The sequence below is a fragment of the Sminthopsis crassicaudata genome, chromosome 2 (genome assembly GCF_048593235.1).
Source record: "Sminthopsis crassicaudata isolate SCR6 chromosome 2, ASM4859323v1, whole genome shotgun sequence".
Taxonomy (NCBI): Eukaryota; Metazoa; Chordata; class Mammalia; order Dasyuromorphia; family Dasyuridae; genus Sminthopsis; species Sminthopsis crassicaudata.
The window spans coordinates 612,791,481-612,817,561 of record NC_133618.1 but is presented as its reverse complement, the minus strand read 5'-3'; the positions used below and the strand labels follow the sequence as shown (position 1 = coordinate 612,817,561).

The window sequence follows — 26,081 nt, the reverse complement described above, 5'->3', positions numbered from 1 at the left end:
CCAAATAAAGGTTAGGAGAAAGAAGGGAAAAGTAGTCCTAAAGGGTTAAGAGAAAAAAAGGAAGAGAGAAACTGGATAGAAGGGAAAGAAAGAAGTAAGGAGGGAAAGGAAGCAAAGGAATAAAAGAGATCATCAAGAGGTAAGAAAAGATACAACTAAGTAGAGAGAGGGAAAATAAGACAGAGAGGAGAAAGGAAAAGTCAAGAACATGTTACACAAAGGAAAACACTGTAAAACAAGGAAAAGTGGCAAGAAAAATGAAGACTATAGTAAAGAAGTAAAGATTTGTGACAGTGAAATTGAGAAGAAGACCAACACAGGAGACAGAGAAACAACAGGAAGCAAAAGAAATCACTCCAGATGATGAGATGCCATGGTGTCAATAAGGAAAGAAAAGAAACAGATGAGGAGAGCCCATTCTCCTCTTAACCTGTAATAATAAGTAAAGTTGTACCCATTTCAACAACCTGAGGCATTGTTAATATAAGTAAAACACAATTAATATTCCCTTAAATTACTATTATTTTTACATTTATATTAACTCTTCAAATTTACATTTCTTTAAATCAGATTGGGAGAGAAAAATCACAACAAAAGGGAAAAACCATGACAGAAACAAAAAACAAATGGAAAAAAATTACATTTTTCTTTCTTTCTTTTTTTTTTTTAAATTGAAGTAATCAGGGTTAAGTGACTTGCTCAGTGTTACATAGCTATTAAGTGTCTGGATTTGAACTCAGGTGGTCCTAACTCCAGAGCCAGTCTTCTATCCATTGTGCCATCTAGCTGCCCTTAATTAAATTATAATGGTAATACAACAGACCCAGGTATATTATAGATACTATTGTGATGTGGGTTTCAAATTTCCTTTCATTAAAAGCCAAGAAGAAAAGCAAATAGTTGCTGAGCTCCATGTTTTTTGGGAAAGGGTATATATGTAGAACCTAAGACATGTCATCAACCAAAATTTCAAACCTCCCAAATTGGTTTCTGAGGGCAATCCCTTAATTTTAAATGATCACATCCAAGGAATTCTCAGCACTTGACATTTAACCCCACAGTTAAATCTACCACAATCTACCTATATTTAAGATTAATATATACCATGGGAGATTGAAAATTCTTGCTCCATAAACGTTATGAACATGTCAAATCTTTATAAACAAACATCCAGTGAAGAGAAAAATGACAAGTCTAATTCATCTTTATACACAGACTACTAACAGCAAATGGGTAAGGGAGATTGAACGGTTGCCTGGCCGAACCCAGGAGGCCTCAGCCTCAGGCAGGCCCAGTCCAGGTGCCATCCAACCTGGTGTGGTGCAGACATAGACAGAAGAGTCACTAAGACATTGCACATTTACAAGACCAACTATCAACTGGACAACTGTACTAAGTGTCAGGCCATTCGTTCTGGAGCGAATTGGGAGGGATAGGGTGGTTCAAGACAGGTCTTTACATCATACTCTGTGGCTGCAGGGAAGTGGGGGTGGGGTGGGACACTGGGAAGAATGGGAAAACAGGATCTACTTTGTAGAATAAGGGCCACAATCAGGCCGTACAGGCCGAGTGCCCTCAGCTTTTAGCACCCCTCTTTAACACAGCAGGACAAGAGACTTGTAGTTATACTTAAGCCTTTCCAATTTCCCACTACTTTAGAGACACAATGAAATACATAAGGAAAAGTCAAGTAAAGACTGCTCATTGTCCACTCTTATTATAAATAGTATAAAGAGCCCAGGGAATTGTTTTACCAGAACTGACTCATTATATAGAGAACTCAAATGCTACCTCCTGCTCAACCTATCACTCCTCCAAAATTCTGTTTCAACTGAGGACATAATAATTCTTCCAATAATCTAGGTCCAATTGCAACTTCTGTCCTAATCCTTCCTTCTTCCTCACCCCAACACTCCTCTCCAATCTATATTACGAACACCTGCCAACTGACATTGCTAAACCAAATTTAAACATGTCATCATTCTCCCCCCTTCCACAAAAAACCAAATCTACAGTGACTACATATCTCTATGATAAAATCTAAAAATCCTGAGCCCAGGGCCAAATCTTTCCTGATCCCCTAGTTGATAGTATTTCCTCCTCTAGAAACTGTTTTATATTCCTTTTATCTCCTTTTTACTCTCATCTTTGGATCCCAGCATTCAGCATAAAGATTGACACATGAGATCCACTTAATCAATGTGGGATAAAGCAATGCACACAGATTTTAGACTGTCACTGCAGATGGACAGTGAGCTAGGCTTAAAATTGAATAGACAAAAGTCAGGGGACTAGCCTGTATGAGTTACTTAAATCTGTAATTAAATCTGATTCCTTAGTCATATGAAGGAAATAGCTATTTTTCTATCTGCCTTTTTCCCATCTACTAACAATAATGACAAATAACAGTAGCATGTAAAACACTGATACAGGGTATCTGAAGAACTGCATCCAAAGTAAATGTGCTATATATATTTAGTTTTAAAAGGGTTGTATACCTGTTCTATGAGTTGTTTTATCATAGGTAGTCCTTCTAATGCTGAGCTGTCACAACCACTGGTTAACACACGTTCAAATCCCAAGGTCAAAAGAGTTTCTAGAGCCACCACTGGATCCTGAACCATATCAAAGGCTGAAAATATGTGAAAAAGTAATAAATGAGTTCACACCTAAAAATTAATTTTATAAGTTTCATTTTCTCTTCCCTTCAGGTTCCACACAACCAAATATCTTTTTTCTTTTAAAATTTCTCATCATTTTACAAAGCTAAAATCTGTGATTTCCATTAATTTAAAGAAAACAACTGGCAATATTTTGTAGTTTTACTCCTGGAATTAGTTCTCACAAGAAATAGAACTATGTCCTTTAAGACTGAACTGAGTGAAGAAACCAGTTGGGTTTCAATAGATCTTTCAAAAAACATGTGACTCACCTCGGTGGAAAGTGACTGGCAGGGGACGGCAACTAGCTGTAAAAAGAAAGTCACAAGATAAATATAACAAAGCATTTCCAAAATCTTAGTTCTATGAGACAGCTAAAGGATAAAATGAAAATCAAAGGGAAGTTGCTAATTTTATTACAAGCTCACCAGGGGCAGGGTCCTGTTTTTCATTCTATTCCCCAAAGCACAATGCTTTAAATATCTGGATGTTCAATAAATGCATGAATAAGGGAATGACAGAATGAAATACTTAAAAGACCTAGTTTGTTTTCTTCCTTAATCTGTTGTTTTCAGACTATTTATAAAAGCCTGGCAACTTTGCAGGCTCAGTAAAGACTGCTACTTCCCCTCTTATCTATTTCATTTTCAACTAGCAACAGACTTCTTGGGTTTGTAAATGTAGGAGTCCCTTCTATCTTACCTCATACTCCTACTTATATCCCTTCTACTCTTCCAGACTGTCACATGGTCCAAAATTTATTTTAAAGGAATAGGATATGCCATATGCACTCAAGTTGTGGCAACAGTATCAAAGAAATAATAAACTGAAATTTAAAACAATTTAAAAAGCTGCTCCCAGTTCCTCCCCTTCTCATTCCCTATGTCATTCTTCAGTTTTTTCCTAGCATGATTCTTCTGACAATTCAATTCTAACTCAAGGGAACAACGTACTAGGAGAGAAATGGAAATACACTATGGCTTTCTGGCATGGTGTTATTAAAAAAAAAAAAAAAAAAAAAAAAGACATTCCAGGTCTTATTCTGAAAAATAAAAAGAAAAATGATGAAGCTTTCTAAACAGTTATAATTAACTCATTCTTAAATACTTTTTGATTTCAGTCTTTCAAATACCATTAAATAATTTTTATAATATAATCTGATTAAAAAAACAAACATTGTATTTAAAAACACCTAAGTTATTAAAAACCTTACTATTTAGGAGTAAATTTAAAAGTTAATTTGTCAATTCATAGAAAATCACCCCAACTGTAACTCATTACTTTTAATATCAACAAATGTTTTTTAGCTAACTTTGTTATTTTTGAAAGTCATATCAATTTTTCCTTTGTACATGAATTCTTGTATAATGATACCACAGCAAAAACAGTCTATTTACAAAAGGCAATTTCTGCATTTACACCTTAGTGTATGTTTTAATGGTCATATAGAAATCTATCCAAATTAAAAAACCATTTAAGACCACTCAAAAGCATTATGACTATTAACACTGAAGACACCAAAAGAATAAACCATTGTTCAAATAGAAACTGTTATAACTTTCACACTTCAAAGTCATCAAAGCAAAATTGTTAAAACATGAATTCCTTATAAGAACTAATACGTTCATTGCTGTATATTCTTTTTTTTATCATGACATATGAATAGTAGCAAGTTTTTTGATATTTAAGTTGCATTTGAACAGTATTACTGGATTGCCTGACAATGGGCTTTCAGCAAATGTAGCAAGAAGTAACAAACAAGAAATTAATGGTTTTTTTCTCTTAGTTTAATCAAAGTAAAGACCTATTTAACTTTGTACATGGATACATAATATCCATGGTTTGATGAATGGTTCTTCCCTTATAAAGATCCTATTTAAGAAATGACCTAGCTATTGGCACAGCAAAAGATTTTTTGAAAAAGATAATGTAATCAAGTGGTCTTTCCTATTGAGTATATATGGACATAATCACAGTGTGGGTAATTAAGAAGGTCCACTTCAGCATTATATCCTTACATAAAAGTTCCACGCAGAGCTCAGTATCCACATGTCCATCTTCAGTCAATGCTCCTAATACCAACCCATCAGCTCCATAAAGCTTGGCAAGGTGGATGTCTGCTTTCATGACCTCTATTTCACGGTCTGAATATAAAAAATCCCCTCCACGTGGTCGGATCATTACAAAGACAGGGATCTGGACACACTGCTTAATCACTTGTAGAACACCTAAAAGAATGCACAGTAAAAAGATAAAAACCAAGCAGGAGCTAATAACTCTTAACTCTCAGAGATAAACAAATACAAAAGTATTTCTTAACTCTTCAATTTGTTCCTTAATGTCATCTGTAGCAGAAAAGAAAAAACAAACTGCCAAGAACAAAAAAAAAAAAAAAAATTTAAGTAGAGGGTGGGAGGAGAGGAAAAATGCATAACTGCCAAGGCCGAGTAATGATAGTAATGTTAGAAATTAGCAAAGCATGACACAGAAATCTTTAAAGTACTTGTCACTCAAGGTCTCATAAAACTTCTTTTAGCATCTTCTACAACATTTTAGTAGGAGCTAACACCTACACATGTAACAACTATGTCTCCATGTTCTGCCAGCAGAATCATTGAGATTCAAGTTTTTCCTCTTGAATTTTCTGAAGCACTACTTAAAACCAACTCAAATATTTCAAGGTGTGTTCCCAAAACATTGTTGTGCCACTGTTCCCTTTTAATGTCCTGACCCAGTTTCCCTAATTGTCCTATTCAGTTACTCAGCCTCAAGTTATAATCATTCCCTCTTAATGTTTGACAGGATAAAGGTTTTTATCCATTTTAGACATCAGTAGAATATCAGGAGCCTCTCCAGTATTTCCCCCCCATTATGTCATCCTCATCCACGTAACTCCTCCAGTATGTCATCGTTTTTGTAACCCTATAAAAGAATCTTGTATCTGACATTCGCTGCTGGATTCTTGGAGAGGATAGTCTCATTCAAGCCTGGGACCAAATCATGGACCCATTGGTTCCAGTATATCTCCATTTAATAAACTATTAAATACTCTCTAATCTCTATCCTGCCTCAGTTTCTTACATCATAAATTGTTCAGCCCCTTCTCAGAATGAAAGAAGTCTTTGTTAAAAAATAAAAGAAAATAAAAATCCTTTTTTGAGTGGTAATACAAGGATAAAGGAACGTGGACATATAAAAATACAGTGTCTAACTAGCTAGCTGGGATTGCAAAGCTCACCAGAGATCAAAACCTTTCACTTTACACAAAAGGAAAATGAAGTTATTTGAACAGAGGCAAGAAGGCCCAAGGTCACCCAAGTGCTAAGTCACAGCTTTTTGGTTTTCTGGAGGGATCTGTGATTTCACTGGATAAGGGAAGGCATCAGTGAAGAGTTCTCCCAATGCAGGCCAGCATTTTCTTTACAACCAATAGTCTTAGGAATTTCCTAGGAAATTAAGTGACAGCCCACCTTGGACAGCTGGTATATACCAGAGATAGGACATAACCCTAAATATCCTTGATTCCAAGATCAGTTCTTTGTAAACTGCCTTTCTCAAGCATTCTTTCTACAACGACATACTGTTTCCTTACATAGTCAAGAGTTCTTTAAATCTACATCATACTTGCACTGCCATTTGGGGGATGCAAAAGTAAAAGGAGTTACTTAGAAGAATGGGCACTCACCCATGCTGGGTGTAGTTCCTCCTTCCAGCAAACCAGAACACAATTCAATGCGGCCAGCACCTGATAAAAGAACTCAATGGTTATCAGAAATCCCAGATAAAACCTTTTTTGTTCCAAATTGTTTTGACAAAAAACTGTATCTTTTGACCCATCTACATCTCGTAGCCCCGTAGATTCAATCACAATAGGACCTAAAGTTAATATCCTCTCTAGACCTCTACATGACTCCAAAGGAGACTCCGAGGAAGGATTATAGAATAGGGGAAAAGTTTCTAGATTGACTCCAGTGGTATATTAAGTTTTTCTAATAGTTTGAGTAAGTACAGAATTGGTTCTGAGTAATTCCAAGTTATAACAGGACCAGCGAGAGCATACTATGAATTAAAACCCATCCAAAACTCAAAATCAGAGAACTCAAAAGATCAGGGTATAGAAAACACAAGTTGATAAAATGAAATTAGAATAGTGGCAAAGAACTAAAAGAAAAGTCTGTTACTGAAATGACGGAAATCTCTGATGTTCTTTTTAACTATGCAATTCTAAAGGATAAAGGTGACCTTAGGGTAGGAAATATGTGTGAGTTGCTACAGTAGTAACAAACTTCTGAAATTATCTTTTAGGTTTACTAAGTTTGGCCAATGTTCCTACTCAGTCAAATGAAAGAAATAGAAATGTTATCTTCTTGGTTCTCAATTTTATGTTGTGGGGCTGAATCAGATGATTGCCTCACATTCCCCTTATGTTTTTGTTTTCATAAGTTTAGTAGTTGTGTTCAACTCTCTGTGACCCCCATTGGGGTTTTCTTGGCAAAGGTACTGGAGTAGTTTATTATTTCCTTCTCCAGCTCATTTTACAGATGAGGAAATTGAGGCAAACAGGGTTAAATAACTTGCCCAGGGTCACATAGCTAGGAAGTATCTCAGGTCGATTTGAATTCTGGAAGATGAGTCTTCCTAATTCCAGGACCTAGCAGCTGTCCCATATTCAGTTACTTTTCACAAAATCAGAATTTTTAGAGCTGTACTTTAAATTATCTCAGTGCTCAATTTCCAGAAAACAAAACAGAGGTCCAGAGAGGCAGTCCAGATTATATCCAGACTTTCCAGTATTTGTGACTACAAGGGCTTCCCCCAAGGTCAGTTTGCAAGCATGTGAGAGGTTCAGAATACTTCATCCCCCCTCCCCAGTACCTCTTTTACCTCCTCTCTCCGCATTTATAGCCGACTCCACTGAATCCACACATACCTCCATAAGAAATCCACTTGACATTTCTAAAAGTTTCAAGGCACAAAAACAAACCTGTCAGAATACTGGACCATTCAGCAAATGTGCATTCTACATTCAACATCATGGCAGCCTAAATTAGCAACATCCACATTCACCAAACATGATATTCCTTCCTCCAACTACATCTGATTTCTCTGGATTTTAAGCAGAGATTCAACTAGGATCGGAGCAACTGGTGCTTTAAGGACATGAAAAAAATCAAAACAATCCTCAAAGCCCACGCAATATTTTCTTTCTTTCTTTTTTTCTTTTTTCCACACAATGTTTTCAATTTATTTGGAGACAGCACTTCCCCAGTTGGGCCCGAATTTAGTTCAAGTCAAACAGCTTTAATTAAAGCACTTAATTTATGCCAGGTACATAAGGATACAAAAGGATACAAAAAAAGGACAAAACCCTCACCAGTCCCTGTTCTCAAAGAAGTCTCAGTGTGAAATAAACAACTACGCACAAACAAGAAACTGACGAGGACTGATGGGAGGATACTGTAACTTTGCTTGCCTCAGGTGCCCCCAAGTGACTAGCTGCCTGCTCTGCTTGGTGGAAACACAGGGACATCTGAAGCTGTCTAGTCCTACCTCTTTCATTTTAGAGATAAATAAACCCAGGGACAAGAGGGATTAAGTGAGCAGCCCAAGGCCATCGCACGAGGCACACCGGCACAGACATGCATGCACCGGGCCCTCTCCCTTCTCGCTTGGGTAAAATGTTTGCTACTAAATAATAACGTGCTAATTCACAGGGCTTCACTTAAGCTCACGACCACTCAAGGAAGCAGGCGCGAGTATCTGCCCTATTTGCAGATAAGGAAACTGAAGCAAGGGGAAGAGACCAGATCCGGGGCGAACAAGGGTCAAGAGCGGCAGGCACACGTCTGGGGTCACATTCGGCCTCAAGTCCTCCAGCTCCGGGTGCAGCCCTCGGCTGCCCCGCCCTCCCCCCTACACCCCCCCCGGGGGACACACACCTCTCCGGGGCGGGCACAATTGCACTCAACTACTCTCGAGTATCCCCAGGGCGAGGCAGAGTATTTTGGAAACAAGGAACTAACTGCAGCCCCTCCCCTCCCCCTGACCTCTCACCTCTCATTTTACAGAGGAGGAAACGGAGGTCCGGAGAGCTTGGGTCTCGTCCAAGGTCACACCAGGCAGGGCCAACATTCGCACCCATCGCTCTCTCCGCGGCCCCACGCTTCCACTCACGCCAAACGGACTAGGCCCCTCGGCATCCCTGGAGGCAACAGTCAGCCTCCAGTGGTTCTCACCTTGCGGGACCGAGGTTGCTCGGGATCGCTTCCGATCCTTGGAGAGTGCCCGCCTCTTCATCTTCACAGTCTCCACCCGGGGTGGACGCGGTTGGGAAGTAAGATGTGGATGAGGGTCCGTCCCTGGGCTCGCGACCCCAACGCTTCCTCGCCTCCCAGCCTCACCTTTTCCAGAGCGGGTTTCTTCGTAACGCGGTTTGCGCAGGCGCAAGCGCAGGAGTAAAATTTCCGGCAACGTACCCTCTGCGTCCATGATCACGTGACAAGAGTAAGCCGTACGCTACGAGATCTACGCGCCCCGGAAGTTCTCTTCTTCCTTTGGTGGAAGGAGGCGTGGGCGACCGAGGAAGGCTGGTGCGAGGCTGTGACTTTGAGACGGGCGCTATGATGCGGTTGCTGTTTCCTCCTCTGAAAGCGGTGCTGGGTCACCCAGGCGTCCGGCTGCTGGCTGCTAGGGGAGCTCACCGGGTATGGGCGCCCCGACAGGGGCAGACTTGGGGAGAAGTGAAATGCGGGTCTGTCAGGGCGGAGAGGGGACGAGGCCGGGGTGAGGGGCGCCGTGTGCAGCCCGAGGAGAATGTCATTCATTCACAGGTCTGAAATTGTCCTGATTTAGGCTCCCCCTCCCCCCCCACTACATGGCACCTTTCTGCACATGTTGCCTCTGGCCCCCGATAGAAGGCAAATTCCTTGAGGATCCAGTGGGATGATGTATATGAAGCTATATGCAAACGCTGTGGAGGAGAGTAGCTGGGCGGAGCGTTGTTCTGGAAGTCTGGGAGATCTGGGGACAAATCACTACCTCTCTCAGTGTCAAGGTCTTCCAGTGTAAAGCGGGGATGTTTTTGGCCCCAGCTCCTGACATACACACAGCTCTTAATAAATGCTTTCCGGAATGAATGTGCTTGGTGCGAGGGAAGACCCAAAGATAAGTAGAGTGGGAAAATAGACTTAGGAGCCTTGGGCCCTGGCCCCTACCCAGCTTCAGAGTTAGCACCTCGCACAGCGCCGGGAACTCGCTGGATGAACCTGTAAATGGGTATCCTTTGGAAGTCTTCAGTCTCGTTTCCTCTGAAAAAATGAGAACTGCACTGAATGATCCTTAAGATTTCTTCTAGTGATATGTCATGTGATCAGAGATAAATAATTGCATCCCGCTTCTGACTTCATAGGATCATAGATAAAGAGCTCAGGATTTAAAGGGGGCAAATGATTTTTCTAATTCTTCATAGCTAATGTGATTGATGGAGGATTTGAGTCTAGATCTTCCTGATTCCAAATCTAGCTTTGAAAACCATATTGTAATTAGTGAATTTAATTATTGTAATTATTATTGTAATTAGTGAATTTAATCAAGTCCTCAAGAAATTTATAATTAGTAAGAAATGGACAATATAATAAAGCATACGTTTAGAGGTAACGTTTTTGGCATATTAGAAAGATATTACTTTCATTCTAAAGTCATGATGTTTCTTCCCTTGGTCCTTAGTGTGGTTGCCATTATGGGCAAAAGCTACCTCTCTTGCAAAGACAGCACAGTACTCTGTCTGAAGTAGCTTTACAGTCTGGAGGGGGGGCAGTGTCTATCCCCACGAAGGCTGCCCAGCGCATTATGGGTCGTTGGCTCTTGGTCTGCAGTGGAACAGTAGCAGGAGCGGTTATTCTTGGTGGAGTGACTAGGTGAGCAGTACTCAATAAAACTTATTCATCTGCCATCCAGTAAAATTAGGCACCTATAATTCTGATGGGGAGCAGTTTGGTGGTACAGTGGATAGACTGCTAGAAGACCTGAGTCTAGATGCAGCCCCAGACATTAACTATGTGACCCTGGGCAAGTCATTCAACTCTCAATTTCTTCAGAAAAATTAGCTGGAGAAGGAAATGTCGACTTATTTCAGTATCTTTGCCAAGAAAATTCCAAATGGGATCTCAAAATTGGATGCAATTGAAATGACTCAACTGGCATATTTTTCTAGAGCACAATAATGCAGAGTGAAACGAGCACAAAATTCAGAAATAGGATATGGGACACTGCCACTAAGGTGGGCAAATTATGAAATCTTCTTGGGTCTCAATATCCTCATCTGTCAAATGAAGGGCTTGGACTGTATGATCTCAGGCTCTTTTCAGATCTGAAATTCTAAGTCTCTAAAAATACTGAATGATACATTTCATTGGAAAACTTGCATTTAACAGATTTAATGTTGACTGAGCCAGTCAAAGACTAGCAGGAAGAGAAAGATGGGAGAAGAGATAGGTTAAACTCATGCCTGATAATGCCTTGACTTTAAGGAAAATTACCCAAAAAAAATCAGAGGGGAAAGCAGAATAGCAAAGTTAAATCTAGATTTTTATTCCTTTATAAGTAATGAAGCCAGTAGCCCAATATCTATTTCTATTTTCATCTTAAGGTTGACAGAGTCTGGGCTCTCCATGGTAGATTGGCACTTGATAAAAGGAATGAAACCACCCACAAGCCAAGAAGAATGGGAAGCGGAGTTCCAAAAATACCAGCAGTTTCCAGAATTTAAAATGTAAGCACAATAACTTGCAACTAATAACAAACACCAAATGTTTATTTATTAAGTAGAATTAAGTTTGTTGAGTGGAAATAAAGGGGAAAACAAACCCATAGGAACATTTTAATTGGAGCAATTAGATGGTTCAGTGGCTGGGGAGGAACATCTTAATCTGCATTACTTTTTTTTTTCTTGTTTTTAAACACTGTTTCATTACCTATAATCAAATATTTCAAAATATTTGATTCTATCAGTATAGACTTTGTGTGCTCATTGGATTATACTTAAAAATTCAAAGTGGCCTTTTGATCACTGACAGACTTGAGGGTCTTTCAGGGATTTAAGATATTCCTTTGAGGAATGCAGAACACTGAAGATACTGAATTTTCCTAGATGTATGTAAAATGCTTTTTGTATTAAAGATGCTAACAAATGGGAGACTAGATCATTAATTTTACTTAGTTTCCTGAATTCTGGAGGTTAAACTTCTTAGTGCAGCTTGATTTTATACACACATACATATGTGCGTGCACGCCACACACAGAACGGTGTAGAGTTCACCTGTTGACAAATAAAATATACTCTGATGTCTAATTTCTTAAGCAAGGGACAGTTCCTTTTGGCTTCAGAAAAAAAACAAGGTATTCCTATTTGTAAAGCTATGTAATTGTATTTTTATTTTGTCATGTTAAACTTAACTAAGAAAATATTCTCTTTTATTCATTTTCCTCTCACCTAGCTTGAACCATAACATGACTTTGGCAGAATTCAAGTTTATCTGGTACATGGAATACTCACACAGAATGTGGGGACGGATTGTGGGCCTAGCATATATACTTCCCACTGTCTACTTTTGGAGAAAGGGCTGGCTCACCCATGGCATGAAAGGTCGTGTTCTTGCCCTCTGTGGTTTAGTCTGTTTCCAGGTGAGTTACACAACATTCAAAAATTCTCAGAAATATCAACTTGAGGTTACAAATTGACCTCATTTTGACTAAATCAGAAAGCTATTTCTAAGTTTCGTGACTATTCCTGTGTGCTATTGGATTTCCTCTTATAACTAGAGGTTGAAGTTAGGTTCCTTCCAGCTCTACGTGTGTTATCCTATAATTGCACCTTAGAATATTTTGAAGTTGTGCTGGGGTAGCATTAGTTAAGAGAAGAGAGCATAGTAAAGGGGGAAAGGAGAGAGAGGTTACCTTAAAAAGATATCCAAGTGAAAAAGGAACTAGAAAACAGGTGAGGGATTAAAGTTAGAGATTTAGCTGAGCAATAAACATAGATTATTCATTCCTTCTATCCGTGTATATTTATTAAACATCTACAGTGTGCCAATCACAATGTCAAGCACTGAGAATACAAAAAGAAAAACCATTCCTTCACTCAAGGAGTTTACGACTATTTGTGGAAGACAATACAAAAGGAAGCTATAAGGGAAGAGGAGGAGCATGGGATATGATGACTAAGTCCAAAGGAGTACAATTGATTGGGAAATAAATTGTTGGCTGGCCTGGCTTCCCTCCTTAGATGGAGCTTCCAGTCAGAGGGAAGGGTATCTGAGAAGTATAAGTTCCAGGACTGAAGTTATCTTACAGAATGATGAGATTTGGGAGGCAATGAAGGCCAAATCCTGAGCATGCAGAAAGGTGAGAAATGAAGACAAGTAATAATTGAGATGGTTTATGTTAAGTTCCTGACTGAAAAGGGCTTTAGAAGACTCTCCACAGTTAAATGTACATTTTAAATGTAAGAGCTTAAAAATGGATGATAGAAACATGTGTCTAGTATTTCTGGAGCTGCTGAAGCATGAGCCCAGAGTAATGAAGTTTAAAAGGAGGTATGAGCATCAGGACTAACCATCTGAGAGATGGAGAAGAAGAGTAGGTGGGAAAGACTGGAGAAAATGACTTTTCAAAATAAGAAGTGAGAATGTTAAAGATAGAGGTAGCAGCCAGGAAAGATGCCAGAAAGCTTCTTAGGAGTATATATTTTTATATACATAAAAATAGTTTAATGTATATAACAAACCGAAGAGCTATCTTGAAGGGGGAAAGAAATCACAAAAAAGGACCTTTTGGAATCAAAGAAATTTATTCAAATCCCTGTTTTGCTTGTATGAACATAAACAAATCACTTAGCCATTTTGCTTCTTAGTTTCTTCATCTATAAAATGAGAGGATTGAGTTAGTTTATCTTTGAAAAGTCTTTTCTGTTTGAAATCTATATCCTTAGATCTTTTGCATGTGCAATGGTGGGATGGTTATATTATAGCCCTGGCCTTTTTTTAGCTAGGGAGCCAGCTCACAACTAGAACATTGTCCATTAAAATCATTTGAGCTGGAAAGGGATAAATGTAGAAACAAAATTCCTTATTGAAATAGGACCTAAAGTAAATCTGGAGGTGTTAGATTTTCAAAATGTGAGAGGAGAAACATCTCAAAGTTATGCCACCAAAAAAGTGGATAGATGTTGGGGAATAGGATTTCTCTAGTTGTGGGATGAATTAATTTTTTTGAATCATGTTATGTCTTATTCTCTCTCCATTTGTTATTAGGGACTGTTGGGGTGGTATATGGTGAAGAGTGGATTAGAAGAAAAGCCAGATTCTTATGACATCCCTCGGGTAAGCCAGTATCGTCTGGCTGCTCACTTGGGCTCTGCCCTTGTCCTCTACTGTGCCAGCTTGTGGACCGGACTCTCCCTCTTACTTCCTCGAGACAAGGTAAAAGACAGTCTGCATCCTACAGACAGTTCCTGGCATCTGCTCGTATTCTTGAAGTGATGCTAGTATTAGGGAACTGGGTGTCCGAGCTAATTGAAGATTTAGAATTTTGTGAACTATGGATGGTGTTTGACCTGTTTGACCTAAATGAGGCTTTCCTTATAAAAAAGTCCACCAGTGTTCTAGAAACAAGAAGTTATCAAGAATGAAAGGAGTATTGAATTCTATGACCTAATAACTTTTGAAAGAAACTTAGAGCAAATCATGCAAAGGCAGAATTTATTTAAGGGCAGAACATCTTATCAGCATTCTAGTATATAGTGAAGTCCTTTAAAGATGATGGAAAGACAGAGTTTTAAATAATGAGGTTGGAAGAAGTCTCATGGGAGCAGGGCTTCTTTACATTTTTTAATATCCTGTCAGTATCTGAGGGAAGTCTACAGACCACTTCTCAGAAGATTGTTTTTAAATGCATCAGATAATACATAGGATTACAAGAAAAGCTCAGTTCATTTCTTATAGTTAGGTACAGTTTAAAAAAAAAAAAAAGCAAGTCCATGGACTTGAGGTTAATCTCTTTACTAAAACACCAACCCCCAGGCACTTGTTCTCAGATATCCAAAGAAAGGAAGATAAGGAGATTCTGGACAAAATTTATTTGTGAATGTTAGGAAACAAAATAAGAAAAGTCTTACATACTTGTATGTATGCATAGTACTTTAGTGGCATACTAGTATGTGTTCTACATGTTAGAGGACACTGTAATTGGACTAATTTAATATATAAAACCAAGGTATGACACTTCATTACTGAAAACACTAATATGCTATAGCAGTTGTCACTGCCTAGAATGGCAAAAAAAAAAAAAAAAAAAAGCCTTGGATATGTTTTGGATGAGAATGTAATCAAGGTAATAATAGAGCCTATAAATTGAAACATCTAGGAAAGTGGTTTGAAATTGAGAATTTGAACTTGGGAGAGAATTCTCCTCTAGAGATAGAGATGGGGTTATCTCCATTAAAGTAATAATTTAAATTATAAGAATGGATAAACTCTAAGGAAAAGTAAAAACAGAAAGCTGAGTACATACATGATCATTAGAGGTATTTAAGGAATGGATCAGGAAGGAGAGACCAAGTGGAGTCACTAATTGATGGAGTTTGACAGTGAAAAATAAGGCAGGGGTCAAGGTTACATAGAGAATTAACTTTTTTTTCTTTCATTTTTTTTTTTTTTTTTTTGGGTGGGGGGGCAAACTTAATTTTTTTCAACTTAAATACAAAGTGGGAGGAAAAAGACATTTCCCTCTATATAGCAGAACATGAGAATTCAGTATAAAATAATAAATTATATATTATATTATGTATTATAAATAATAAATTATGTGCTGAGTGAAACGAGCAGAACTAGAGGATCATTATACACTTCAACAATGATACTGTATGAGGATGTATGCTGATGGAAGTGGATATCTTCAACATAGAGAAGAGCTAATCTAATTCCAATTGATCAATGATGGACAGAATCAGCTACATCCAGAAAAGGAATACTGGGAAATGAGTGTAAACTGTGAGCATTGTTTTTTGTTTTGTTTTGTTTTGTTTTTCTTCCCAGATTGTTTTTACCTTCCTAATACAATCCTTCCTTTGCAACAACAATAACAACAAAATTTGGTTCTGCACATATATATTGTACCTGGGATATACTATAAGATACTTAATATGTATGGGAATGCCTGCCATCTAGGGGAGGGGGTGGAAGGAAGGAGGGGAAAAATTTGGAACAGAAGGGAGTACAAGGGATAATGTTAAAAAAAAAAAAAATTTACTTATGCATATGTACTGTCAAAGAAAATGTTATAATTATAAAAAATTTAATTAAAAAATTATATATTAGAGAATTAACTTTTGAGAGAGGTTGAAATATTTCTGATTGGCTCATTCAAGAAATACTGATTGATGTAGGAAGAAGGAATGGATCTAAAAATATATCTAGAAATGCCTCCATTGGAGGTGTTCATATATAATTGGTTTCTTCAGGATTAGGTAACTGAAAGAAGGATTCTACCATTGACAGGGAGGAGATGATGTCTGGCCTGAGCTTTGAAGGAAACTAGGGATTATAAACAACAGCTGAGGGGAAGGAATTCGTCCTGAGCAGAAAGCCTGTGCAAGGCACAAAGGAAGGAAAAGGTTAGTTATGAAGGGAGGAACATAGGAGCCTAGAAGGTCACTTTGGAGCTGGATGTGAAGAGCTTTAAGTGGTGAAGAGAGGAATTTGTATTTGTATTTGGGTTAATAGAGTCACTGAATGTTTTGAATAGCAAAGTGGTCACACCTATGATCTAAGAATATTATTTTGTCAGCCATGGAAGATAGATTGGAGAGGGGGAGACTTAAGGCAGAGAGACCAGTAAGGAACTTTTTGTTTTAAATCCAGACAAGGTGTTGAAGTGTGCACTGTGTGCTTGTCAAATAGAAGGGGAAAGGTTCAAGACACATGGAAGTGGAACCAACAAGATTTGGTGCCTGTGTGGATATGAGGAGTGGGGGAAAGTGGAATTAAGGTTGTCTCTGAGTTTGCAAACATGGGAGAATGGAAGGATGATAGTGGCCTCTGGCCTTCACAGAAATAGGGAAGTTAGGAAAAGAAGTGGATTTGAGTGGATGTAATGTAATGAATTATTTTAAGTTTGAAAAATGCCTGTGGAACATTATCTGAAATAGCTAGCAGGCAATTAGTGATTGGATGTAAGATAAATAGCTCTTGAAGACATCTGTGAAGAGATAATTAACCCATGGAAATTGATGGAGACACCAAAAGAAAGAAGGAAAGAAGGCTCAGAGCAGAGGCTTGGGTTATACTTAAGGTGGCAGGATGTGGATGGTGATCCAGTGAAGAAATCCAAGGAGGAATCAGAAAGGTTGGAGGAGATTCAGAGTCATGAAAACCAGAGGAAAAGAGCTTACAGGCGGAAGCTGTTGAGCATTTATCAATTGGAGAATGGCTATTATTTTTATATATTTGAATCAGTTCTTTGTAGATGTAGGAAATGAGATTCTTTTTTTTTTTTTTTTCAAATTTATTTTATTTGAAGAAACAGAATAAGCAAAAAGAAAAACAGAAAAGCAATACAAAATAAAACAAAAGAGAGCATTATCATGTGTCCAGCAGAACATCAGGGAGGATTCAAAATCTATAACAACAAATGCCAGTTTAAGAAAGTATAGGTTTTAGTAGAAGAAATTAAATTCATAAGTGTCCATCTTTTCTTTTTTTCCTTATTTCACTCTGAAGCACAAATTTCTTCTATTTGTGGGGGGAAGTTGGGAAAGTTTTAAATTTATCAACCTACTCTACCATCTTCCCCCAAAATCCTCCCCATGAGATTCTTATCAATGAAACTTGCTGTAAAAATATGCCCCAAGTCTTCCATCCTATTACCTGTTTCTTTGGCAATTAGATGGCAGCATGGATACAGCTCTGGAATCAGGAAGACTCACCTTTGTGAGTTATCTGGCCTCAGATACTATCTGCTACATTACCCTGGTCAAGTCACTTAACCCTTTTGGCCTCGTTTTCTTCTGTCATGAGCTGGAGAAGGAAGTGGCAGACTACTCCAGGATCTTTGCCAAGAAAACTTAAAAATGGAGTCATAAAGAAGCAGTCATGACTGAAATGACTGAATCACTTGTTTTCCTTTCTAGTTTTAGCTGCATTGATTTTGATTGTATAAAAACTTATAAGTTTTATCTAATACCAGAGAGAATAGTCACAAGCAAAGCAAAACTCCTGATTCTGAAGGTGGGATTAAAAAGGAGAAAGAAAAGAACTAGAGTTGAAGGGAATGCCTGTCAATTAAGGAATAACTGAATAAATTTGTTGCATATGAATGTGATGAAATATGATTTTGCCATGATAAAAGAGGATTGATGTGAAAAAGGATTGAAAGTGAATTGATGCTGAGTAAAGTAAGCAGGACCAAAAAGGCATGAACAAAGACAGCAAAGTTGTAAAGAAACAAAAACTGACTTTGGAAGCCTTAAGAACTCTGGTCAGTGAAAATTCTGCACTAGAACATGGAGGATGAAGGAGGTTGTCCCTGCCAGCACTCACTGGTATCATCTAGAGAAACATCTCTTGTGGAGACGGGTCCTGCTATTCCTATCAAGTGCCATTCACAAGGCAGGTTGGCTAGCTTTGCTCAAGTACCAAGGCAAGGAATCCTGAGGAAGAGACAGAGGGCAGCCTGGGCCAGGCAAGTCACAGACTACAAAGTACCCTCCAGACCACCATCTCCCTTCAGATCCTTATGGAAACAGACCAAGAGCCTGGAGAATAGCAGTATGCTGGGTCTCACCCACCATTCAGAATCGCCATTCAGAGTACAAAAAGAAACATACATTTTTTAGACATGGCCTCTGTGATGATTCATTTTGTTTGTTAATGCTTATTTATTAAAAGGGATTTTTGTTCTCATTTTTTAAAATTGGAGGTGCAGTTGGGAATGTGGTAAAAGATTAGCAGTAGTGATAATTCTCCCCCCCCCCCACCCCTCCCCAAAAGCTTTTGAAGCATTACTTAAAATGCATAGACATTGGGGGCAGTTAGATGGTGCAGTGGATAGAATGCTGGCCCTGAAGTCAGGAGGACCCGAGTTCAAATGTGGCCTCACACACTTAATACTTCCTAGCTGTGAGACCCTGGGCAAGTCACTTGTACCCAATTGCCTCAAAAAAGAAAAGAAAAAGCACAGAACTGAACCTAAGGATAAAAGGAATCCCAAACAAGAGGATTTTAAAAATAAAGTGAAATTTGTTAGCTACTTTCTAAAAATGCAAGAAAAATGACCTGAAGATTCATGTTTACATACAGTCCTCTTTTTATGTTCCGCTACATGTGTGAAAATACTTTTTTGAGGGGATTTAGATTCCGTATTAAAAATTATTAAATAGTATTTTAAAAATAATAAATAATAAAAAGTATTAATATGTATGTTTTAATATATATGTATGTGTTTTTTGTTTGTTTGTTTTTTGTTTTTTAAAGAAAAGAGAAAACTGGAATAGACATAGAGACTCATTTTTACTCTGCTGGCACCTTGTCAATGCTTGTCTAATAAATATTTAACTCATCCATCCTTGTTTAGTATTTAGTGTATTCTACATAAAATAGCCTTATCTCTTAGGACAGATCTCTTCAAACATTGTAAAGCATTTTAACCTCTTGAGCTGGACACTTAGTTGTCTTTATTTATTTTTATTTTATTTGGGAAAAATTATGTTGCCTGTTTTTTAAATCTTGCAGTATCATTTATATTTCTTTATTTATTAATTTTTTTATTTACAAAGCATGGGTATGTATGGGTAATTTTTCAATATTAACCCTTGCAAAACTTTCTGTTCCAAATTATTCCCTTCTTCCCCCCCCCCTCCCCTAGATGGCAGGTAGTCCAATACATAAATCCGTTAAAATATATGTTAAATCCAATATATATATATATATTTATACAGCTATCTCGCTGCACAAGGAAAATCGGATCTTGAAAGAAAAAAAAAACCTGAGAAGGAAAACAAAATGCAAGCAAACGTCAATAGAAAGTGTGCAAATGCTATGTTATGGTCTACACTCAGACCTCTCTCTGGGTATAGATGGCTTTCTTCACTGAACAATTGGAACTGGTTTGAATCATCTCATTGTTGAAGAGAACCATGTCCATCAGAATTGATCATCATATAGTCTTATTGTTGCTGTGTATAATGATCTCTTGGTTCTGCTCATTTCACTTAGCATCAAGTTCATGTAAGTCTCTCCAGGCCTCTCTGAAATCATCCTGCTGGTCATTTCTTATAGAACAATAATATTCCATAACATTCATATACCATGATTCAGCCATTCTCCAATTGATGGACATCCATCAATTTCCAGTTCCTTGCCACTATAAAAATGGCTGCTACAAAGAGTTTTGCACATGTGGGTCCCTTTCCCTCCTTTAAGATCTCTTTGGGATATAAGCCCAGTAGAAACACTGTTGGGTCAAAGAGTATGTGCAGTTAGGTAACTTTTTGAGCATAGTTCCAAATTTGCAGTATCATTTAAGTAATTCATCTTCTTTATGTTGCACAGTTGCCAGAAACCCGAAAGCTCTTGCAATTGAGGCGATTTGCTCATGGGACAGCAGGCCTGGTTTTCCTTACAGCTCTTTCAGGTATGAGATCCTGTTATCAGGTGAATGGTAGTTATTCATCCTGTGATCCTCTCTTGATTCTTATTCCTTTCCTATTTCATACATCTCCTCAGCCTCTGTTTTCTATCCTCGATTCTCAGATATGAGTCTGCATTTCTCCATCTTTAATTTGCTAGTCTTTTGTCACTTCAAAACGTAATTGTTGAAATCTCAATTCTCTGAAGGATATTTTCCTGAGAAAGCATTGCTTTAATTGCTGAGAAGAGAGAGATACAACAGTTATTCCTAGCTTTACTTTGCCAAACCAATTTTAAATCTGTAATCAACAATTTTGACTAAGCTTTTCCTAAATGTTATTTTTCCACATGGAACACCATTCTACAAAAAGAGTTTCTTCTAAAGAGCAGATTTGGCCATGTTGTTCCTAATCAATGAATTCCTGGGGCACTCTATTGCTACTGCATTAAATATAAAACCCCAACCTCCCTTTTTGATTTTTTTACATACATGCTACTCACCTGGCTGTTATTTTTTTGTACAGTATATTATGTATCTGTGATTTTCTCCATTGAAAAAAAAGGTTAACACGGTTAGGCTGGCATATACTAAGTGCTTAATAAATAAAGTGGCACCAGGATTAAAAAAAAAAACAAAAACAAAAACTGTAGCATATTTTGTGGTGGATTGTAAAAGATCTTATATTTTTTATGTGTAAAAGATATATTTGTTAGCTTCGTAATTATTTTGAATTTTTTAACTTATTCTGAACTGTAGGAGCCTTTGTGGCAGGCCTGGATGCTGGACTTGTATACAACTCCTTTCCTAAGATGGGAGACCGCTGGATTCCAGAGGATCTCTTTACCTTCTCTCCAGTTCTTAGGAATGTCTTTGAGAATCCAACTATGGTGCAGTTTGATCATCGAGTCCTGGTATGTTTGTCTAAAAGGAAGCAGGAAGTTCAGGGACTGTCCACAGGCCTAGTCCCACTCAGATCAGCACAGGACCTTTGACCTGCTACATTTTTGGCTTGGAATGGTTTGCCCTTTCTTAGTCTGTGGGGCACGCCTTCTTCTTCCCTCCCTGTCTCTGTAAACTCGACAGTTAGTATAGACATGCACTCAACCCACTAGCCACCACACCTGGAAATTCAATTCAATTCATCAAATATTTTTCGAGACCTTACTATACTAGTACTACAAATACAAAAACAATACTCTCCACCCTCGAGGAACAAAGATTTGAACATTTATTAAACACTATTCTAATGGTGGTATTTGCCAGGCATCATTAGAATATAAAAGTAGAAAATCATTTAGCCTTTGCCTTTAAGGAATTTGCAATCTAATGGCATGTGAAATGTAAACTTCTTGGAGAAGGATTATTTGTTATTGGTAGTAGTGTTGTGAACCCAAGGCCTAGTACACTACCTGGCACACTGAGGTTGATTGAATTAAATTAAATTGAATGACATGAGATAGAATGTGAAAAGGATAAGGCAAAAAATTAAAAGTTTAATATTGGCAGAGAGCTTTGGAATCTTGTATTTTTGTAAAAAGTGTTTTATATTGGTAGTTATATAATTCCTATGCATGTCAAAGTAGATTAACAACCAAATATTTTATACATGTTATTTTGATGAAATTTTTCTTTGTATCTCTTCTTCTTGGGCATAAAGATGGGCTAATACTTTGCTGAAGGTAGTAATTACATTGTAGTATTATACAGTGTCTTACAGCCATATAACAAAACCAGTGGAGTACTGAGACTAAAAAGATTGATCTTTATTTCCAGAAGTTTGGAATGGTCAAAGGAACTTTGCAATTCCATTCCACTATCCTCACATTGAATTTTGGTCTTAAACTTTTGTCCATTTGTACTATCTATATCAGATCCATTTGAGTACTAATTGTTTTTCTTAATTTTGTCACTGAATTTCTGGAGTTTAATACGGAATCTAAATGAACCCTCCTATATGATCCATAAATAGAGATAATTTTGTTTCTTCTTTGCCATGTTTATTCTCTGTTTCTTTTTCTTGTTGCTATAGCTGGCACTTTTTTTTTTTTTTTTTGAAGTTTTTCAAAATTGCTAAAGTAATTTTTCACCAGTAGTGACCCTTGCAAAACCTTGTGTTCCAATTTCCCTATCTTTCCCTCACCTCCTTTTCTAGATAGCAAGTAATCCAATGTATGTTAAACATGGTAAAAATATATGTAAATCCAATACAGGCATACGTATTTATACAATTATCTTGTATAATTTTTTAACACTGTATCAAATGATAGTGAATGAAGATGATAACCAGCTTTACCCAGATTTTTTGGGGAAAGCATCTCCATTGGAAACAGTTCTATCTCTAGGTCTGTAAGTCTTTATAGATAAGCATTAGTAATATGCCAGAAAACAATGTATATTTATTGAGTGTAAGGGGGGAAGGTAGAAATGGGGGAACAGTCATAATTTCTTACTAGAAGCACTGATTAGCTTCTTCCTTTCTTGTAGGGAATCACTACAGTCACAGCCATTACTGGGCTTTACTTCCTCTCCAGGAGAATCCCTCTTCCTCGAAGGGCCAAAATGGCAGTGGCAACATTGCTGACTGTGGCCTATGCACAGGTATCTTTAATTCTCATGGTTATGTTGGGGAGAACACTAGATTGAAGGTAGAAGAACTTGAATTTAAATTCAGACTCTGCTTTTAATGCCTTTGTGACCATGCCTTTGGCTTTCAGTGCCTTAATTATTCATCTGTGTTCATGTAAATGAGGACTATTTAATCTTCACAAACAAACTTGTGATATAACAGTAGGATAGGTTCCCCATTTACAAATGGGAAACTGAGGCTAGTGACTTGACCATAGTCTTGGATCTGTTAAGTAGATGGCCAAGACTTAAATGATGAGTTCAGTGGGTTTTTTTCCCCATTATAATACATCTTTTAATCCTAGTGTGCCCTTGATGTCACTATGTTCTACTCATAGCTTGGAGCTTTTTTGTCCTATAATGAAGAGCAACAGAGATCTTGGAATTATGTAATAAATGATTGCCTAGTCCAAGGGCTTATGAAGGTTTATTCCCATTAAATAGTTTTCTGTTTAAGACCCACTCCAATTTTTCATCATGGCAAGTGACGCTTGACTGTTACTGACTCAGCAGGCCAATGTAGGTTTTACCAGACTGTATAGGCTTTGGGTATGGGCCAGTGACAGATGGTCTGTGGTCTGTCTGGATTAACCTGGATGCCTTTGGAGGGGCTTATTGCCTAAGTAGCCTATGGGGGAATAACATTCTTATATACAGAAATTCTCAAAGATTATTCAACTTGTGAAGGGCTGATGTGTAGATAGAGGGAATATTCATGCTGACAAAATCAGAGATTCTGGAAGGATTGATGGAAGATGGCCTGCTTGGATAAGGAGTGAGGTGAGCAAGACTGTAGAGGTCATAGATCCCTCCTTTTTTTTTTTTTATTTTTTATTTTTTTGTAACTGAAGAAATGGAAATCCAGAAACATCAGTGATGGGTAAAGGTCAAGGCCAAGGCAAGAAGAAGCAGAGCTGGGAATTGACTCCCCAGGCTTGCATCTTTTCCACATTTTGCATCTCTTGTCTGGATTTTCCCCAGGATCAGGAGAATAATTATGTATAAAATGAAGTTAGATCAGGTAACCTATAAAGTCCCATCCAACTTTAATTCAGTGACCTTACAACCTTTGGTGGTGTTTCAGGTGTTTTTCAGTCACATAGGACTCTTTGTGACCTCGTTTGCAGTTTTCTTGGTAGAGATACTGTAGTTGGTTTGCCATTTCCACCTCATTTTATAGATGAGGAAACTGAGGCAAGTGGGGTGAAGTGAGTTGTCCAGGATCGCACCACTTGTGTCTGAGGCCAAATTTGAACTTATGAAGAGTCTTCTTCCTAAATCCAAGCCTGGCAGTCACTATACCAACCCAACAATTATGTTACAGGTGTAACAAGGGCAGATATCTCATACTTACAGGACTAAGTCATTCAACACTTTCTTTTACCCAAAAGGAAGGAGAATTTGGGTTTTGGCATTGTATCCCTGTTCCTCCTGTTGTATCTTTCTATTCTTTATATTTATTTTCTTTTTTGCTCTCCATGTGTAGCTTGTTTATATGCTAGTAATTATTATGAGGTGTTCCCACTTTATTTTACCTTTAATACTAATGGGAGAACAAGTGGAAATATAGAACCTTATTTTATTTTAGCTAGCTATATTTTCTTTTATCACTATAATTACTATTGTTCTCATTGTGATTTTGTTTTTCAACAGGTGGGCTTGGGCATTAGTACTCTACTAATGTATGTTCCAACTCCTTTGGCTGCAGTTCACCAGTCAGGGTCCCTGGCTTTGCTCAGTATTGCCCTTTGGTTTATGAATGAACTGAGGCGAATCCCAAAGTAATGCCCAGGCAGGCATTTTTCTGGACTGTGCCCAGGCTTTTGAGAGCTCTGTAAAGGGCATGAGGTTTCCCTCCTGCTGAATTAAAGAAATGATGTGGTAGACAGACCAGAAGATCAAGAATGAAGTTATTGAGCTGAGAATTTTTTCAGACTAAACAAACTACTCTTCTTCCATAAGTTGTCACTTGCTTTTTACCATGCTATTAAGATCCCATCCAACTTTTACTGCTCTGATTCTTTTGATACAGCAATACCACTGATAGGTCTGTGTCTCAAAGAGTTGGAGGGAGGGAAGAAAAAAAAACTTTTTGTACAGACATACAAAACTGTAGTATCTCCTTTTTGTAGGAACTAAAATATGGAAATTTTCTTATTTATTAATTTTCAACATTTTTATAAGATTTAGATTTTCATTTTTTTCTTTTCTCCCTTACCTCCCCAGTATGGCAAGCAATTTGATATGGACTATATGCAATAATATTAAATATATTTCTATGTCAGTCATGTTGTTAAAGAAGAATGAAAAAAAGGTAAAAACCACATGAAAGAAGAAACAAAAATGATAATAGTGTACTTTAATCTGCATTCAGATTCCATATTTGTTCTTTGGGTTAGGACGACATTTTTCGTCATGAGTCTTTTGGAATTGTCTTAGGTCATTGTATGGGTGAGAAGAGCTATCATTTGCACAATGTTGATGTTACTGTGTGCAATATTCTCCTAGTTCTGCTCACTTTACTCAGCATCAATGCGTGTAAATCTTTCCAGTATTCTATTATATCCACATACCACGACCTGTGCCATTCCCTAATTGATGGACTTCTCTTCAGAAATAGACATTGCGAGGAGATACCCATCAATTGAATGCCTGAACAAGTTGTGGCATATGATTGTAATGGAATATTACTGTGTTTTAGGAAATGAACATTCAAAAAAACCTCATGAACTGATAGGAAGTAAAACGAGCAGAATCAGAACAACATTGCAACATACCATATTATTGGTGCAGTGTACAGAGTTATGAAGGATCTGACAAGCCATTTCCAAAGGATTCCTGATGAAAAATACATGTATCCAGAAAGAGAACTGATGTTTGAATACAGACTGAAGCATACTAATTTTTCTTTTCTTTTTTTTTTTTTTTTGGTTTGAGTTTTCTTGTACAAAATGCCCAATATGGAAATATTTTACATGATCATACCTGTATGTCCAGATTGCTTACCATTTCAGGGAGAGGGAAAGAAAGGAAAAGATAGAATATGGAATTTTAAAAAAAATTGCTATTTTTACATGTAATTGGTGAAAAAAATAAAATACTATTTTAAAAGAA

At 37.6% G+C, this 26,081-nt stretch overlaps 2 protein-coding genes across 5 annotated transcripts in view; one reads left to right on the top strand and one right to left on the bottom strand.

Annotated features, from left to right (window-relative positions):
• CUTC (cutC copper transporter) overlaps positions 1-9,164 on the bottom strand; it is an 18,356-nt gene extending 9,192 nt beyond the window's left edge. Inside the window, exons 1-6 of one of the 2 annotated variants that reach the window (XM_074296045.1) lie at positions 8,897-9,164; positions 7,545-7,616; positions 6,346-6,405; positions 4,679-4,888; positions 2,933-2,968; positions 2,499-2,632 (exon numbers count right to left, since the gene is read on the bottom strand). In XM_074296045.1, the coding sequence (XP_074152146.1) occupies positions 2,499-2,632; positions 2,933-2,968; positions 4,679-4,888; positions 6,346-6,405; positions 7,545-7,616; positions 8,897-9,149 (765 nt within the window). In that variant the 5' untranslated portion in view covers positions 9,150-9,164. Of the gene's footprint in view, positions 1-2,498; positions 2,633-2,932; positions 2,969-4,678; positions 4,889-6,345; positions 6,406-7,544; positions 7,617-8,714; positions 8,875-8,896 lie in introns of those variants that run through there. The other variant, XM_074296046.1, reaches the window with a different exon arrangement.
• Positions 9,155-26,081, top strand: COX15 (cytochrome c oxidase assembly homolog COX15). 3 transcript variants are annotated; one of them, XM_074296049.1, is made up of 9 exons: positions 9,155-9,364; positions 10,386-10,576; positions 11,308-11,430; positions 12,155-12,341; positions 13,970-14,137; positions 20,264-20,345; positions 21,099-21,253; positions 22,827-22,940; positions 24,621-26,081. In XM_074296049.1, the coding sequence occupies exons 1-9, from the start codon at positions 9,281-9,283 to the stop codon at positions 24,750-24,752; spliced, it is 1,236 nt and encodes a 411-aa protein (XP_074152150.1). In that variant the 5' UTR covers positions 9,155-9,280; the 3' UTR covers positions 24,753-26,081. The 3 variants fall into 3 exon arrangements, with proteins under 3 accessions (XP_074152150.1, XP_074152148.1, XP_074152149.1); XM_074296047.1 differs by having other exon boundaries at positions 9,197-9,364; positions 10,386-10,583; positions 11,316-11,430; XM_074296048.1 differs by lacking the exon at positions 10,386-10,576 and having other exon boundaries at positions 9,227-9,364.